The sequence below is a fragment of the Odontesthes bonariensis genome, chromosome 15 (genome assembly GCF_027942865.1).
Source record: "Odontesthes bonariensis isolate fOdoBon6 chromosome 15, fOdoBon6.hap1, whole genome shotgun sequence".
NCBI classification, from domain to species: Eukaryota; Metazoa; Chordata; class Actinopteri; order Atheriniformes; family Atherinopsidae; genus Odontesthes; species Odontesthes bonariensis.
In genome coordinates, this window is record NC_134520.1 from 9,735,705 (window position 1) to 9,752,397 (window position 16,693).

A 16,693-nucleotide genomic window follows, 5' to 3' on the forward strand; every position below is an offset into this window, starting at 1 on the left:
GACTCTTATTTGCTTGAATTGGACTGTTTCATTGAAGTGCCACGGCAATTGTTGTGATTTGGCGCTAGATAAATAAACTGAATTGAATTCACCTGGGGGGAAGGGGAAACTAAGGAGCCGTCAGTTGCGAGGGAGAAACTGGATTGTGTGGATTAGGTTCCAATGACACGGATCTCAGTTTTGTCACTGTTTGATTTCAAGAAGTTAGAAGTGAACCAGGATTCTATTTTGGATAAGCAGGAAGTGAGGGAAGGGGGTGGGAGTGTGGAGCAAAGGTGGCTGGAAGGCTGGAATGTTAATATTAAAGGCTGGAAAGGTGGACCTGGGTGTCATCCGCGAAGCAATGGAAATGGATATTGAATTTACGTAAAATATTGCCAAGAGGGAGAAGGTAGGTCATGAAGAGGAGGGGCACACCTGTAGAGACAGATTGGATTTGAAGGATTAAACTATGTATCAACGGTGTGCAGCCTAAGAGATAACGGTGAATAAGTGTGGAACAAAAAAATGACTATTTTTAAATAATATAGTATTTTTTTCATGTAATTTGATTTAAATTTATCTTAATTTCAATATACTTAAATGTCCGTTTAACCAGGTATGATACATGGAACACCTTATTGTGTATTTTTGGAGTAATTTCCCTTTGCAAGTCGTAAAGATGTTGGCAAACTCAAAAGTGAGTGCAGTGACTCAGCATATGGTGGAAAAACTGCAAAGTCAGTTTTAAAACACCTGTTTCAGTATTAATTAACCAAACTGTAATTACACATCAGCAATAAGGAATGAACAGTTGTAATGCAGAAGACATTCTGCCAGTTTTTCAGAAGTGTTTCACTTTTTCTTATGACCATTAACTTCCACCTCTGTTCAAGCGGATCATTTCAGGAGGTGGAGTGACCCGCTGGACTCCACTCCACCCCTCTCCTCCTCAGAGTCTGCCTCTTCCCAGATCTGTAGTACCTGATAACCCTCAGAGCACGAGATTTAGGCTTCTGTATCTCTGCCTCACAAGTTCTCCCAAAAGCACCTGAGAAGTTGAAACTCTCTGCTCTTCCTTTTTGATTTGCTGTTGGCAACAAATCTGATGAAGAAATGAATAGGATAATAATGTTCTGCTAATATTTTAATGTTTTATATCCTGACATGGAAATGTAACCTTTTTTTTTTACCAGTCAGAAGGTGGAAGATCCAACGCAAATCTGAATGACTCACTCAATGACAAATTTTCAGATATATGGGGCCCCCAATAAAATGAAAGTGATTTGCTTTGAGCAGGTAGTACCTCCAGTCACCAAAATATGTGCTCTCTTTTTTCCATGATTTGGATATTTCTGTTATTCTGATTAAATGTAAATGAATCATTTAGAAAAGATACATTTTCTGTGAAATAGTTAATGCACTACAGACTAAGTGTCCTCTAAGAAGCCCTGTGCATACATGTTACCTGCACAGTGCATCTATGCTTGACCTCACACAACTTTCAGAGACATCTGTCATCTTGGTTTTGACTTATTTCAGATCATAATTTAAGAACCTCTGTACATATACAGAAATGTATTCAAAGCTTTTAATTCTTAAGACAAGTACTGCACACCCACACATTTGACGTATAACTGCCCACTGAGCAACACGCATCCTTTCAGTATTGCATAGTGCAGGTTGTTCTGGGGAATCCTTGGCTATACATAGCCCGTAACTTGGAGACTACATTTGAAGAACTTCATTGTGTAAAAAATCTGAAAAATGTGCAGCACCTTCACCATGACACTTTCTAGAAAGCAAAGATATTTGATCAATAATTTAATCATTTGTAAGAATTCTGATACATCACACAGCATTCACTCAATGTAAACACTAGCATTGATGAATATAAAGAAGACATTTATGGCATTTCAGTATGAACCCTGTCACCCTGAACCTTTAAAGACAAAAAAAAGTAATAATGTCAAGTTGTTCTTGTTGTCATGGTTACACAGACCGTTGCAGAGTGTCCCATGGCAGACAGAACACAGGAGTGAGTACAAAGCAAACTGTACACTGAGAATGATCCTGTCCAAGCTGAGGGAACAGAGAGCAGCCCGGATGGACTGTTGTTGGTTCATGTTTTTTTTTTGACACAGTGTGTCTTAACAGGTCTTAGTTGCTCACTTTAAACTGGTGAGCATCTCAATGTTAACCATCTAATTGAACTGCTGTGCTGCATGTCAGACCTGCTCCAGTGCAGGTTTAGTTTAAAGAATGAAATGACAGAAGTATTCAGTAGAGTTTGATTCTTTGACAAGAGGTGAACTGCATGATTCGATGAAAGATACAAAGTGATTGGCAGTAACGGCAAGCACAAAATTCTGAACATATTTATCAAATGCTGTTAGGCTCACTGACGTTATTTCGTTGGTACATTTCTGAGGACAAACCCCCACATACTCAGTGTGTGAGACAGTAGTCTGGTAGACCTAACCAGCCCCTCCTTCAAGCCTTTATTCACACCCTTTTCCCTCTTCTTATGGGACAGAAAGAGCCCGTTGTTCATCTTGAAACACTGGAATTCACATCATGCAGCACTTATGTTCACCTCACTGAAGGCGGACTGCACTGAGTGAGAGCGGGGAAGTTGAGCTCACTTTCTGCCACAGAACCTCGTTTCGCTGTTGTCTGGAAGTGGGCAGGACATGGAACATGCAGCACTGTAGTGAGTGACTGGAGATTCAGAGTCTGAAAATAAGATTTTTCCTTTAGGACCTTTTCTCTGTGATGATCAACATGTTACAAAAGTCCATTGTTGCCAAACTACCCTAACTGTGCTTAACAGCCAGACCAAGTTAAAACATGTAGTTATCAACAGCAGAGAGAATTTGAATCCACTCAAACTGCCACTGAGCTGGAACTTCCAGAGAGGACAGATGTTAGTTCTTGCACTTATGATGGTGAAAGTTTTCCGGTATTAAAGTATTTCTGATGTCATGATCATGCACTGGGCGGTTGGGTTGTGTGCAGCTCAGTGGAAACCTGAGTCCAGGTACCACTATCTTTTAGTGTAGAGCCGCTGAGCGCCAACCTACCCGTTGACCTAACTTGCCACTCTTGGCACACAGTAGCATCGTTTGCCCATTAAAAGTATTAACATTTGAGCTGTTGAGCAGACTGGGAGCTCTGGCTGACGTGTGAACCTCCTCAGTCACGTCAAGCAGTCAGGGAGAGTCTTCCCTGCACAGGCATCAGTAACTCCATCACTTAGTGGCTGATTTCAGCTGTGGCACCCTGAGTTTCTTCAGATGAAACATTGTTGCAGTGGATTCCCTCCATCCTTTAGCAGTGGATCTCATATGCGATCTGAGATTCCATGAACATTCCTGGGTGGTTAAGAAACATTCCCTCGGCCTCTGATGGGATCACAGGCTCTGCTTCTCCTCCTTCCCCTGCCATTCTCCTCATGGTCCGTATGTCACCGTCCTTCTGTTGTTGTTGTTGTTGCTGTTTGTTGGGAACAAGCGTGGGACTTGAAGTTTGGCCAGGCCCCACAGAGAGGGTATTACTAGAGGTGTCGGATGCCGCGGAGCAGCCTAGGTTGGTGGTGGAGACGGCTGGTAGCGGAGCAGGAGGAAGCACAGGCTTGGCTCTGTTCAGGACGTACATTTCATGGCCTCGCTCGTCACGGTACTCTTCCAGCTGGGCAAAGGTGGTGGGGCCATCAGAGTAGTCATTCACATACAGTATGCTCTCCTCCTGCTGGGTAAAATTCATGTTGATCACTTCAGAAGTATAATAAATGCATGATATAATGCAAATGTGTGTCATTCTTTACATCTGTTGTGTTATACACATGTCTCTAACCAATGCAAACACACCTTTGTTTATAATTTGTTATTTTTCTGATTAAAACACAACTTGCATACTAATGTATTTAGACTGAGAGTCAGAGTTGGGATCTGCTGTGTGCCTGAAGTTTACTGGACTGTTTTTGTGGCTGTGTGTTGTCTATGAGGGGCCACCCTGTCCTTCACTTTCTACCACTGTTTAGGTGAACAGTGTGTGAGGAGATAGGACACTCTGCTGCTAATGTTACACAACTGACTGCACATTTAAGGACTCCCTAATGTCAGGGGCTGTTCTGGCGGTGGGCACACCGCTGTGCCAGTAAGACAGGTGTTCTTGTTAGCGACATCTGTGTTTCAAGTATGCTAACACTGAAAAGACCAAACCCACATTCTGCACCAACAACACAAAAGCTACCCACAGATCTGATACCTACAACATGCTGCCAGATATCTCTATCATCATGTTAACTGTTCATTGGTCAGACACAAGTTTATACAACAGGGTTGTACTCAACCAATTTTTACACCATATAGAAGTTATCTCGAGCAAAAGCACACCAAATTAGTCAGAACGAGAAAACTGAGTCAATTGGTTACTTATTTTAACAGGACACGCTGATGTTGAGAAATGATTGCATATTTTTTCATACATGTAGATTTTATGAAGTTTTATGAAGATTGCTGAAACATTTAGAAACGGATGATTTATTTTGCTTTTGCTATGATGGCAGCAGTACATTTGGCATTCATATCAAATTCTTGGCTTCCCTAAATTTGCATTGCCCCTCGAGCTTTCTGTCACTTTCTATCCATGTAACGTTTTTGTTTATTTTAGAATGTGCCATTTAATTGTGTAGTCAGACAAATATGCACCTTTTCAGCACCATCAGCCTTATCTCGCTGGTGATGTCGGCTGTAGATCATGGCAACGAGCAGCAGAGCAGTCAAAGCCAACAAGGAAATGCCCACAGCGATGGCGGTCTGTGTGGCAGCTCCCAGAGCACTGAAGGCCATGCTGCCCAGGGCATACAGGGGCTCCCGGCTCACGTCGGAGCCCAAAGCGGGACCATGGCTTCTCATTCGGGGCCAGGCAGGGGAGTATGGTGAGGACACCTGAGACCACGAGGCCCAGATTGAAGAGGAGGAGGAGGACGATGTGGACGTGTTGATGGCAAGCTGAAAGGTCACCTTAGCCACACCTCCTGCGTTCCAGGCCTCACATTCATAGAAACCTGCATGGGCCACTGTGACATTGCTGAGAAACAGCATGCCGCTGCCGGTGTCAGGGTCAAAGCGCTCGCCGGCAGTCTTCTGCAGACTGACTCTGCCTTCCTCTGAGGGCTCCTCTGGTCCGTCCATGCCACCTCCTCCAGCACCAAACTCCTGAACCAGGCCTCTGGGAGAGTGCACTACTTTACCCTGGGATGCTTTCCTCCAGGTCACCTGCAAGCAAAGGTGTTTAGTCATTTATGTGCTTTTACTGAAATGAAAGACTCATTAAGCAAACACAAGACAAGGAAATTATTTTAAAAAACTAAAGGAACAGTCCATAATGGTTTTAAGTACAGGCGTGATGGCTTTAATGACTTCCATTTCATATATTAAAACCATCACTTTAAAATAATAGACACAAAAACATCTTAGGAGTCATGATTTCTTGAGCTTCTTTATCAATAAAATTGGTTCTATCAGAGAGAAGATTGATGGAGTCCTTCCCACTATTATCAGTGATGTATCATCAAGTACAGCAGCTTTAGAAGTATCTTTAGAACCTGATTTGTATTTAGACGGCTTCTGCCCAGTTGATCTCTCTGAACTAACAACAGCAATAGTCTCTTCTAAACCATCAACTTGTATTTTAGACCCAATCCCAACCAGACTGTTCAAGGAGGTTTTCCCTTTAATCAACTCTTCCATATTGGATTTGATCAATCTGTCTTTGTTGACAGGATATGTACCTCAGACTTTTAAGGTTGCTGTAATTAAACCTTTACTTAAAAAAACCTACTCTGGATTCAAAAGTGTTAGCTAATTATCTATAACAAAGGCTTAAATAAAACTGACTTTCTTTAACTTTCCTACTGATTCAGATTTGAGGACGAGAAAGTAGATAATAATTATTCAGGATCATTATTATGATTCACTGAACACTACACACACACACACACACACACACACACAGTAAATCATCCTCAAGTATTACTGAAGTTCTGAGGAACAGTTAAGTAATTTACTTTGTGTGAGGTTTCTCTTTACTTGAAAGTTTGGTTGGTTACACTCACAGCTGTTGTACAATTAAGCAATTCCTAGTTCAAGTTATCTCTGAGCTCAGCTCATGCATGTAGCCCAGGAAGCTCTGACGAAAACCACATTTAATCTGTGGGGCTGCAGGACCTAAAGAGCTGTCCTGAAAACCCACCAACAGTATGCTGCATCATCGTAAATATTACGATATAAGCTGCTGGGAAACCGTCCCAGAGAATGATACTTTACACGACACACTGCTGGCAAGCAGAGAACGTGTAAGGGGCAAGCTTGCCAAGGAAGGCTTTGAGCCAGTTGAACACGCAGGGTGGGTGTCTGATTATGGGGCCAGGAGCCAACATTCAGAAAGGAAAAAAAAATCAAACAGTAATAGCAATGCACATCAGTTTTACCACCCTCAGCCTCACATTAACTCCCCCCTGACAGATTCTGCTATCATGCTTGATGTATATCTAGATGAGCCCAGGTTGTAAGATATTTGCTGAGCAGCTGTATTTCATGTTCGCTGCCTCTGGAGAAAAACCTAAGTTTGTTCCGACATTCCAACAGTGTTTCTACCCATTTTCCTTCATCCCAGGTTAAAGTGAAAACTCTTAGTTTTAACCAGGAGTCTCCTTACTACGATTTAGTCACTGAAAAGACCCTGTTCTTACACTTGATTTGACTTTGTGTTTGTCTAATGAGTTGAAATAAGTTCAACCATGAACATGACTAGAAAAACATTTTTACCAAAAGTACCTGGTACTTCAAACCTTGCAGGTAATTGTGTTTCCACTGCGATCTAAAACATGAGTGATATGAGAAAGTTGGTCCACAGACTTGTTGGTGGGTATCAGTCTGTGGAGCAGGTCCCTCTGCCGTGCACAGACAGAGGCTGTGAAGCTATGGTGAAAAGGAGGACATACTCCTCAGCTGCTGTCACACAGCACTATACTTCCTATAAGGGTGGTGCTGAGGCATTTCTATCTGCTTTGGAAAATAAATGCTGGGATGAAGATGGAAAAGACACTGGTAGTACACAACCACTCACTATATTTGTGTAAAATGACCCCAAGAGTGATCCCTCTGGTGCTGGTTTCTGTCCTGTCTCAGAGAGTCCCTGAGATGTCTTTTATGTTGAAGCGGCACTGTCCATCCACCCGCCAAACCAGTTCAGGGTCTGGGGGGATGGAGCCTGTCCCAGCTGTCAATGGGCCAACCAGCCTGAACAGTTTGGGTGGACGGGTGCAGCCCACTTGGCACTATATTGTAAAAAATAATATTGCTGTCCAAAATTTACTATCAGGATCATTTTGAGGGCAAAAAGTCTCCCTGTACTAACCCATGTTTCCTGCAGTTGAAATGAACTGAGGAGGACCCTTAAAAAAAAGTGTTAGAAAGGATAAACTGTGAAAATACAGTATCTTATACGTTCTTAAAAAGATATTAGGTATTTCCTGTTTTACAATCTGTCTTCACTAACAATAATATAACTATGGATGACTTAGACAGTGATCCACCACTGTCCTAAATGCACCAACAGCCTTTAAGTTTTGGGATTTTGTTTCACTTCTGTCCCAGCCATGTGTAACCTTTTTGGTGACAGTAACCCGAATCACAACTACCACAATCCAACATGTAAGTAAGTATTCCAGAATTGATCATTTGGATACCTTTAAATCTTTTACTGAACTTACCATAGTATATTGTAGTGGTGAAATATAAGCATAGTTGAGGAAACTGTTGGAAGTAAAACTTATTGACTTTAAGTCGGCCTACCTGAGGACGAGGATAACCAGAGGCATGGCAGGACACCCTGAGGCTGTCTCCCAGGCGCACTGCCAGCCTCCTGGGCTCCAGCTGCACCAGAGGAGGGATACACACCAGGCTGTTGAGAGGGACCTCCACCAGGCTGAGGTGAGAGAGGCGTGGTGGCTCGGTGCAGACCAGCCGGCGCTCTGCAGAGCTGAGCAGCCGCTGACCTGCCTCATCAATCCAGCTCCTCAGCCAGTGCAGAGCACAGTCACAGCGCCATGGGTTGTCTACAGCAGAGCAGAGATCACATGAGTGGTTGGAAGCTCTTCCCAATGGGAGCTTTTACTCATATCTCATTGTCCAAAAAGCTTCAGAAAGTCCAGAATAATTGAATACTGAAAAGCAACTTGTTTTTATTCCATTATGAGGGCAGGAAATAAGTATCTGCCCCTCAGCTCAGTCCATACTATCAACATGGCTTTAGTTACAACTTTCCGTTGGTGTTGAATGAGGGTTACCATGATAATAAAGATGAGCAGCTGTAAAAACAGCAGGTTGCATTTTTAACAAAACAGATAGACCCACATGGTTGTGGGTTTGTCATCAATAATCCAGTCCCACCTGTAATACGGAGCACCTGCAGGCTAACCAGAGGCCGCAGTGATGCAGGACCCATGGTGTGAAGATTATTCCTGCTGAGGTCCAGCAGAGCCAGAGAGCTCAGCCCAACCAGGGCCTGGTCTGCTATCATTTCTATGCTGTTATGCTGCAAATGGAGCTCCTGCAGTCGCTGCAGAGATGGGACACATCATTCATGAAGCTTTGTGTAGCAACTCAGCTGAACAGCATCTTACAAAGTTCTGAATAGCTCTTGTTTATTTCAAGAGCTATATATTTTGTTTGTATTTTTGTTAAAATTGTCATTATTGTGGCATTATTAATTGTGCCAACTATGAGGCCACCATTATCATTGTGGAGATTTGAAAAAACGTCAATCAGGGCTTATTTCTGCTTGTCCTGAATTAACATAGATTGTTCTGTGCAAGTGCTCTAAATATTCACAATCCACACAGTCAGTGGGGAGTTAGCATGAGCCACAGAGCCATATTTTACCAAGTGACCACTTTTATGAAAATAATGCCAGTCTGAAACAAAGAAGAAATCATTCTTTGTAAAACACAAAAGTAAAACGGTATTGGCCACACTGTATTCTCGTATGCTTTACCTGTAAACCACGGAAGGTGTAGTCTGTCAGACGTGTGATGTCATTTCCTGACAGGTAGAGAATACGGAGGTGTTCAAGCCCCTGAAACATGTCAGCTGTCACCAGGTGGATGCGGTTCCCATTCAGAGCTAGCTCCAACAGCTGACCCTGGTCCTGGAAAGAGCCAGACTCCACACCTGAGATGGTGTTGTTCTGGAGGAGTGAGATGAGAAGCGAACCAAACAGAACTCTTTGGTTACTGCTCACCAACTGCACCATCTGTGGCTGATGCTCATGTTGCTCACATTCGCCCTTTCTTCTTTTGATTTGTACGTCTCTTATATATAAGAGAAATTTTATGAAGCACAGCTTCAACTGCTAAGATGGTTGTGCCACCAGTCTGCCATGCAAACAAAACATTGTGGAGGTATTTTGCTGCCTCATATCAAGAGTCAAGAGTCCTGCAACAAAAGTGTGTTGATTTAACAAAGTTGTTTCTTGATTCCACACTATCATGCTATAATATTATAGTTATATATATGATATTGTATATTACACGATATTATACTGCTCCCCTTCAAGTCTCTGCACTCAGACTTAAATCCTTGTAAGTCTCTACCCCATCCCTCCACCCTACTCCAACCACCCACTCTTCTCCTCCCACCCAATAGCACCTTCTTGCCCTTCACTGCCATTTGCACAACTTCTGGTTTGCACTGTTCTTTTTCATTTCACTCTGTTCTGCACTGTCTATGCACTATTTTTTATTTAATTGTTGAATTTATTAATCTTCAGTTACTTATTTACATAGTATATACAGTGTATATATTTAGTCTGTATATATTCTGTGTATATTATGTACATATTATTTATTCTGTATATATAAAAGCACACCTTTGCACTTCTGGTTGGATGCTAACTGCATTTTATTGGCTTGTACCTGCACTTGCTCTTCGACAATAAAGTTGAATCTAATCTAATCTAATATAATATACTCAGCTCCAACTCAAACCTATTTGTTTCCACTCAGGCTCCCTGCTGCTTGTACAAACCTCCTGCTCAGCAGTTTTTTCCTCCACTCAGACTTTTTCTGTCTGCTCTTTTTGCTCTTGGACTCTTGTGCAGTGTCTAAAGATGCCGGGTATGACACTGACCATGTCGTTGTGTGTATGCTAGTTATGTTTCATATGATCCCGTCAGAGAAGAGAGAGTCCTGCTCGCAAATCTAAAGAGGACTCTCTTATTCAAGACAGCGGTATACCTCCATAAAAGATTAGCATCTCCTAACTTTACATTGAACCAGTGAAGGTATGTGTGTGTGCATGTTGTATTACCTGCAGATACAGGTAGTGCAGATGTTTCAGCAGAGCAAGGTCCAGTCGACGGATCTGACTAATCATATTGTCCTGGAGGAAGATTGTCTGGGTAGGGAAGACAGCAAGATAAAAGGTTTTATCCACCATTAATGAATGTATCAACAGATTTGGGACAAATGGGTGAGAGCTCCGAGAACAATGAACCCACCTGAGTGGAAGGAGGAATGTGTTTGGGGATGTCCCTCAGGTGTGTGGAGCCACACTCCACGGTGAGGCTATAACAGCGACAGCCCACCGGACAGGAGGGAGAAGCTCGGATGTGCGGGGACAGGAGCAGCATGGAGACAAGAAGCAGCAACAACACAGCCATAACATCCAGAGACGGGACTGGAGAAGAGTGGGAACAGTGAACATGCAGGATAGTCACGATCAGCACTGTGTCAGGGCCAAACAAACTCCCTCTGTAACAAATTCTGCCGCATAGTTGCATCTAAGCTGAAGGTCTGATTACACATTGCACGAGTTGTTGGCATGGTTTTGTTGCTCTTCTCAGAAAAATATTGAAATGTTAATCATCCATCCAGATCATTTTAATTGCGGTAGTGTTAGGTTTGTTGGGAACACGAAATCTGAGCTCCATCTGAAGGCTTGAGCCTTACAACTCCGTGAAATATATTATGCAATCAAATCCTTTATACACATTCTGTCTTTTTAGTCACTTTACATCAAATATTCTCAGATCCTTGTTTGGCTTCTTATCAGCAGAACTTTTATCAGACAAAATAAGACAAAATGAGCTTCTACAGACTGCACATCTTTCTAACATGACTGACTGAAAAAACAATGCACGAGTTTAGAATTAATAATGAAAAAAGGAGTTTGGTATTCATGTCACATTATTATTATGATGTCACCTACTCGCCCTTACTTGCAGTTCTACTTCTTTATGTAAAGCCTTACGTGTCAGGAGGCGAGGCCACAGGCACTCATGGTTTAACTCTACGTTGATGAGTAGCTCCTCCTTATCATTCCCAGCATGCATCTCACTGCTATGGGACTTTAAATTAGACAATTTTGTCAAATGACACCAAGTAATCTGTAATTAAAAGATTGATAATGAGCGAGGTCTTTATCGCCTGAAACAATGATAAACAATGGGCCTTGGTTTGAAAGTAGGAGCTCTGAGACAGGAAAAGGCTTCTCAACATCTCAGTCAAGTTTACAGTGAGATAGGTTTCATGCCAAACTGCTGCTCTAAGTGGAATGCATATCATCGTTTGTTGTGGTGTGGAAATATTAACAGCTATTTCTACGAGCTGGGAAGATAAAACTGTCAGGTCTCAACTCATGACAGCGGAGAGAGTTCAGCTGAAAATGAGCTCACTTGGGTCACTTTTCACCAACAGCATATGCATTATAACACCAGTAAGACTTCAGATTTAACCCTTGAAAAAGTCAACTCCTCACTTCAACTAAAGTGCATTCGACATACACTCAAACTGAGATGACTTGAAGTCACACAGTCTGTTCTATAGCTCAGAATTTGCTGTGCAGGGATCAAGTTTTTTTCTTTATATTTAAGTGGAAGCCTAATGTTGCAGCTACTGCTTTGTGAATTGAAGGGTCTTAAAGTGCAATACCTCTGATGGTCCAAAGATGCTGACTCCAACTGTAGGTAAAGTCATTTTCTTCACAGTTCATAATGACCACACATCTTTTTTATTTTTCCATCCATCCATTCATCTTCTATACCCGCTTAATCTAACTCCTAAAGCCCAGGGAGAACATGCCAACTCCACACAGAAAGGCCCCAGCTGGGTTTGGAACCTGGAAGCCATTACTGTGTGGTGACAGTGCTAAACACTGTCCAGGCCTTTATATTTTTCAAAGTTCACATATGTTTATATTATATTATCTATAGTTTATTCAGTGCACCTACAGGATCTAATGTATGTAGCACTGCTGGGCTGTTGGGCTGCTTCAGCGGGTGAACACATATGGAGCAGTCTCATCTCAGGTGGCCACACTGAGCTGTGGGACTGTCATCTGAGTACAACATCTCTTTCATTTAAATTGAGGCACAGCTGCCAGCCTGAGGAAGCCAAATTGTCTGTTTGTTGTTTCAAATGACAAACTTGAAAATACTTGAAGAAATTAGATCTTGTTCTCACCAGATCTTATGATTCAGTAAATCCAACCTCATCAACACATGAGCTGTTACGCTGTGGCATTATTTATAGAATGGACCAGATTATTTCTTTATGCAATTTTTCCAGCAGTTTTGACAGCATTGTCTATTACAAACAATAAATCCTGTACGTGCACTGAATAAAAAGTTAGAGTGATCAGACATTGAGGCAGAAGTGAAACAAGTAAACAGTGCAGAAGACATTATTGTAAGGTGGTAAATGGTAAAGTAGGCCTTTAAGTTACAGCTTCATCATTACGCTGCTCAGCTTCATTTCCTCTTTAAGTTAGCAGGAAGAATCAAGTTGGAAAATGATTTTCAGCTCATCTGAAATTTGAAATCCTCCCACATCTCTGCTGATGTGATCAACTGTTACACACAGTTGCATTAAACAGCACTAGAGTTTTAGAAATGGTGAGAAGTCTGTGAGTGAGCCAGTGTTAGAAATAAAGCTCATACAATGTGGGACACACTTTGATTTCCAAGAAATCCAGTCACCGAAATAGCTCTACAACTGAAAACTTTTTCTCATCTTCTCCTCAGTCCGTGAATCTGTCCCTAAGGAGCCACATCACGCCATGAGGCAGATGTTGAACCAGATTTGCCACCCAGGTGCTTCCTTTACCTGCCTTGGTGGACACCTCCAGCATCACTCTGCTGCTGTTTACCTGACCACCGTCCCCACCTGGGCTCCTGACTCACGCCACATGCAGGTAGATAACGTCACTGCAGCACCGACTGAAGGACACAGGGCAGCAGAAACCCGTGCTCTGAGATCAGTTAGGAGAGCAGTGGCGGTATCCACAGCAGCGTTGCGGTAGGCCCCCTCTGCAGCCTAAACCCGAGCTGATCCCACCACCGCTGACACGGCCTCAGCGGAGAAGCCCCGCATCAGCGCAAACAACATGGATGCGTGCGAGCGGCTCAGAGAGACAATCAGACTCCGCAGACGGTGGATCATTGATACCTCACTGACGACAGACTCCGACGACTCCGACAGCGATGTCTCCTCTGCACGGCGCCTCCTTATTCGACGCTAATCCCCGTGATTTGGGTTGTGTTGCAGATGACGCATGTCCCCGCAGAGCGGCGGCTTCTGGATGATCCACAGTGCGCAGAGGAGACGGCGGGATCCGGCGCAGAACGGTGGAGCCCCGGCTCAGGGTCAGATGTCTTTGTTCAGTCCCATCATCCAGCTGTGCTCTCAGCGCATCCTCTCATCCAGCTGTGGAGGAACAGCCAGCTGTGCTCACTTCCGCTTAGAGTCGTTCACAATAAAACCGCTCATACAGAGACTGTGTTTAATTGACATTTGCTCGAAATGTTCAGCCGTTCGCTCTCTTCTCTGTCATGGTCAGAAAAAACGAGTCTACCTCGAATTTATTAACATCTTAAAGGAATAGCACCGATAAAGCCCGAATATTCAAACAAATTACGCAGTTCCAAGGTATGAATCACTCTCAACTAAGGCACTTGTTACATGGACTAAAAGCGACATGTTTGCTCAACAGAAAAGCTTTGAGTTGAAAATGTGTTAAACTCAGTGCATTTATACTGAGCGAACGTTCTTTTTGTTTTGTTTTTTCCATTTAGTCAGTCTAACATTGAGTGTTTTTCACACATTCAGAATCCAGATCAGGAAGAGTTTAGCTCTGAGACCTTCAGAGGAAAGCTTGTGGATGGCCCCCGGTTATGGTGAGGTAGCTATTTAAAGAGGGACTCACCTTTTTCAGTTGTCATTACACGAGTTCTGTCTGACATATTCACTGACTTAATCCTACTGTCACTCTCCAGAAAAGACAAGTCACACAAATGAATAAGTCCAAATGACCAATGGGAACAATGCCATCTTGTTTCAATCAGCTGTGAGACTGTTGGTTGGAGAAGACGGGGAATTACAGAAGGATCAAAAGAGTTTCTGCCTCTGGCACGGATGTTAACGTGCTCCCACAACTTAAATGGAAAATGGTAAAAGGACTGTACTTAAATAGTGCTTTTCCAGTCGAGCTGACCACTCAAAGAGCTTTATGAACTCAAACAGATCTGATATCACCACTTACCATCTGCTCCTTTTGTCACCACTGGTGGAAGCAGAGTCAGTGTTGGTATAACAGCGTCTGGTGTGCTACTGCTCCAATAACCCCTGACCACACAACAGCAGTGGGCAGAACAGACTACCAGACTTGAGTGCAGAATGTCTTACTTCATCCCAGCTCTTTAGTAGTGAGGTAGATTTCAAGCAGTCATGACTGCTTGAAATGCACCAGGAACCCCAAAAATCAATGTTTCTACCCCAGGTACAACTGTGATGGCCTGCAGCATTTCCAGCTAAGATTAAATTGTTGCTGTTTGAATGCTGGGGACCCCTTTATAGTTTTTCTCCTTAAGGCAAAAATGCTACTCAGTCTCCTTTGTTGAAGGAGATGGTCTAAAATGGCGCATACAGTCTTGTAAAAAAAAAAAAAAAGCCAAGTCCACCCTATTTCAAATCTAAGGTTTCACTCACCCTGACATAATAGAAATGATACTGTCCTCACTGTAATGACCAGTGACCTGACTCAAATTACACCACACAGAATAAAAAAGTCTTTACAACTGTATTTCCAACAAAGGCGTAATATTCAAGCTGGTTTAGCTTGGAGGTAAGTGCTGGCTTAATCTTAGACATATGGAATGTGGGGTGGTCTCAGAGGGTCCGAGGAAGCTTGAGTCGCACAGCCTCCGGGGTTAATCACCTTGGAGACCTATAAGCTGGCCTATAAGCACACATACAGCACAAGGATGTAGTCTGGTATCAGGGAAGCCTCTTTGGGAGAGAACGGCCCCTACATTTGTCATTAACTTGTGTGTCTCTGTCTCAGAAGGTATCCCGTCTGGTGTTTGTTGTCCCCTCTTTTCTGTCTTCTCAGCCCCCGGCTGGTCGAGGTAGATGGCCACCCTTCCTGGTTCTGATGGAGGTTTTTTCTTTCCACAGTCGCCTCGTGCACGCTCAGGACGGGGGATTGGATTGAAGAGAAGTTTCACCTTGAGCCTTTGGTTTCCTTAGCTAGGCTACTTTTTTTTAAATTGGCTTTGAATGTATTATTTGGAGTCGTTTGGAATTTAATGAATTGGATTTGATTGGATTATTATTTGATTACAATGAATTGGATTCTAGTTGGCTTGAACTGGATTGTACCTTTGAAGTGTCTTGAGATGGCATTTGTTGCATCTTGGTGCTATATAAATAAAATTGAATTGAATATGCTTCACACCTTCTTTTATCCTTTTGTCAGTTGATTGTCCTTAACTCAGAAGCACCTGATCTCACTGCATACTGTTGGAGGATGCACAGAGATTTCTGCTCATAGTTGAACGTATGAGATGTGTCTTGAATCGCCGTTTGTTTTTTCTCCAAACGCCCTGTTGTGCATAATAACAGCTCCACTTTGGTTCAAAAGACATTGTTCCAGAAGTTGTGCTGTCATGTTCTTTTTAGAGAGGCTTTGTTCAGTCTTTTTCTAATTGTACTGTCATGAACTATAGCATGCTGAGGCCCGTTGAGTCTGAGATGTGGCCCTTGATATGTAAAACCTGGGAAGGAAAGAGGCTGTACTTGCTTTTTGTCAGGACTTCAGTTTAGCAGCAACAATCTTGTATTAGCAAAATGAATTTATTGATGTTTTCATCAATGAATTCAACCATAAATGTTGATAATCTGGTGAGTGGATTCTTGTTTTAGTCGAAAGACTACAGAGCATGCCTGTAGAAGTCATGCTGACAACAGATTTCTGTTGAGCTCAATAAAGCTCATGCTGCCTCTTCAGAAGTGGTCCCTCAGCAAAGATCACTCCAAGGACAGCTGGATATTAGTCCAGGGGGTCACAGACACGTGTTTATGTTCCTGAGTCCATCTTCAGGAGAACACTGAACAACAATGCTGGGCATGGATGGGCTGTAAGGGAAACCGGAGCTCTTCAAATGTTCAGCCTGTCTGCAGCCAGCTAAAGCTCACATGGACAAGGCAGAAGAAAGCTGGGATATGTTTTGTGGACTGAAAAGACCAAAGTAGAATTTTCATACCAATCAGATGAGTTATAAAAACAATATCGTTGTGAATAGAAGCAGACATAAACAGCAATCATTTGAACAAATACCACATGGAACTCCAGTCAGATTATCTGATGCT

At 42.8% G+C, this 16,693-nt stretch overlaps 1 protein-coding gene across 2 annotated transcripts; it reads right to left on the reverse strand.

Moving 5' to 3' along the window:
* Positions 1 to 2,341: 2,341 nt before the first annotated feature.
* Positions 2,342 to 13,965, reverse strand: LOC142400222 (leucine-rich repeat-containing protein 24-like). Of its 2 annotated transcripts, none has more exons than XM_075484958.1 (8): positions 13,493 to 13,965; positions 10,546 to 10,724; positions 10,356 to 10,442; positions 9,043 to 9,234; positions 8,439 to 8,607; positions 7,842 to 8,104; positions 4,692 to 5,261; positions 2,342 to 3,726 (listed from the first exon to the last, which is right to left on the reverse strand). In XM_075484958.1, exons 2-8 carry the CDS (start codon positions 10,705 to 10,707, stop codon positions 3,310 to 3,312), a joined length of 1,860 nt encoding a protein of 619 aa, XP_075341073.1. In that variant the 5' UTR covers positions 10,708 to 10,724; positions 13,493 to 13,965; the 3' UTR covers positions 2,342 to 3,309. The 2 variants fall into 2 exon arrangements, with proteins under 2 accessions (XP_075341073.1, XP_075341072.1); XM_075484957.1 differs by having other exon boundaries at positions 2,342 to 3,729.
* Between the last annotated feature and the right edge of the window lie 2,728 nt (positions 13,966 to 16,693).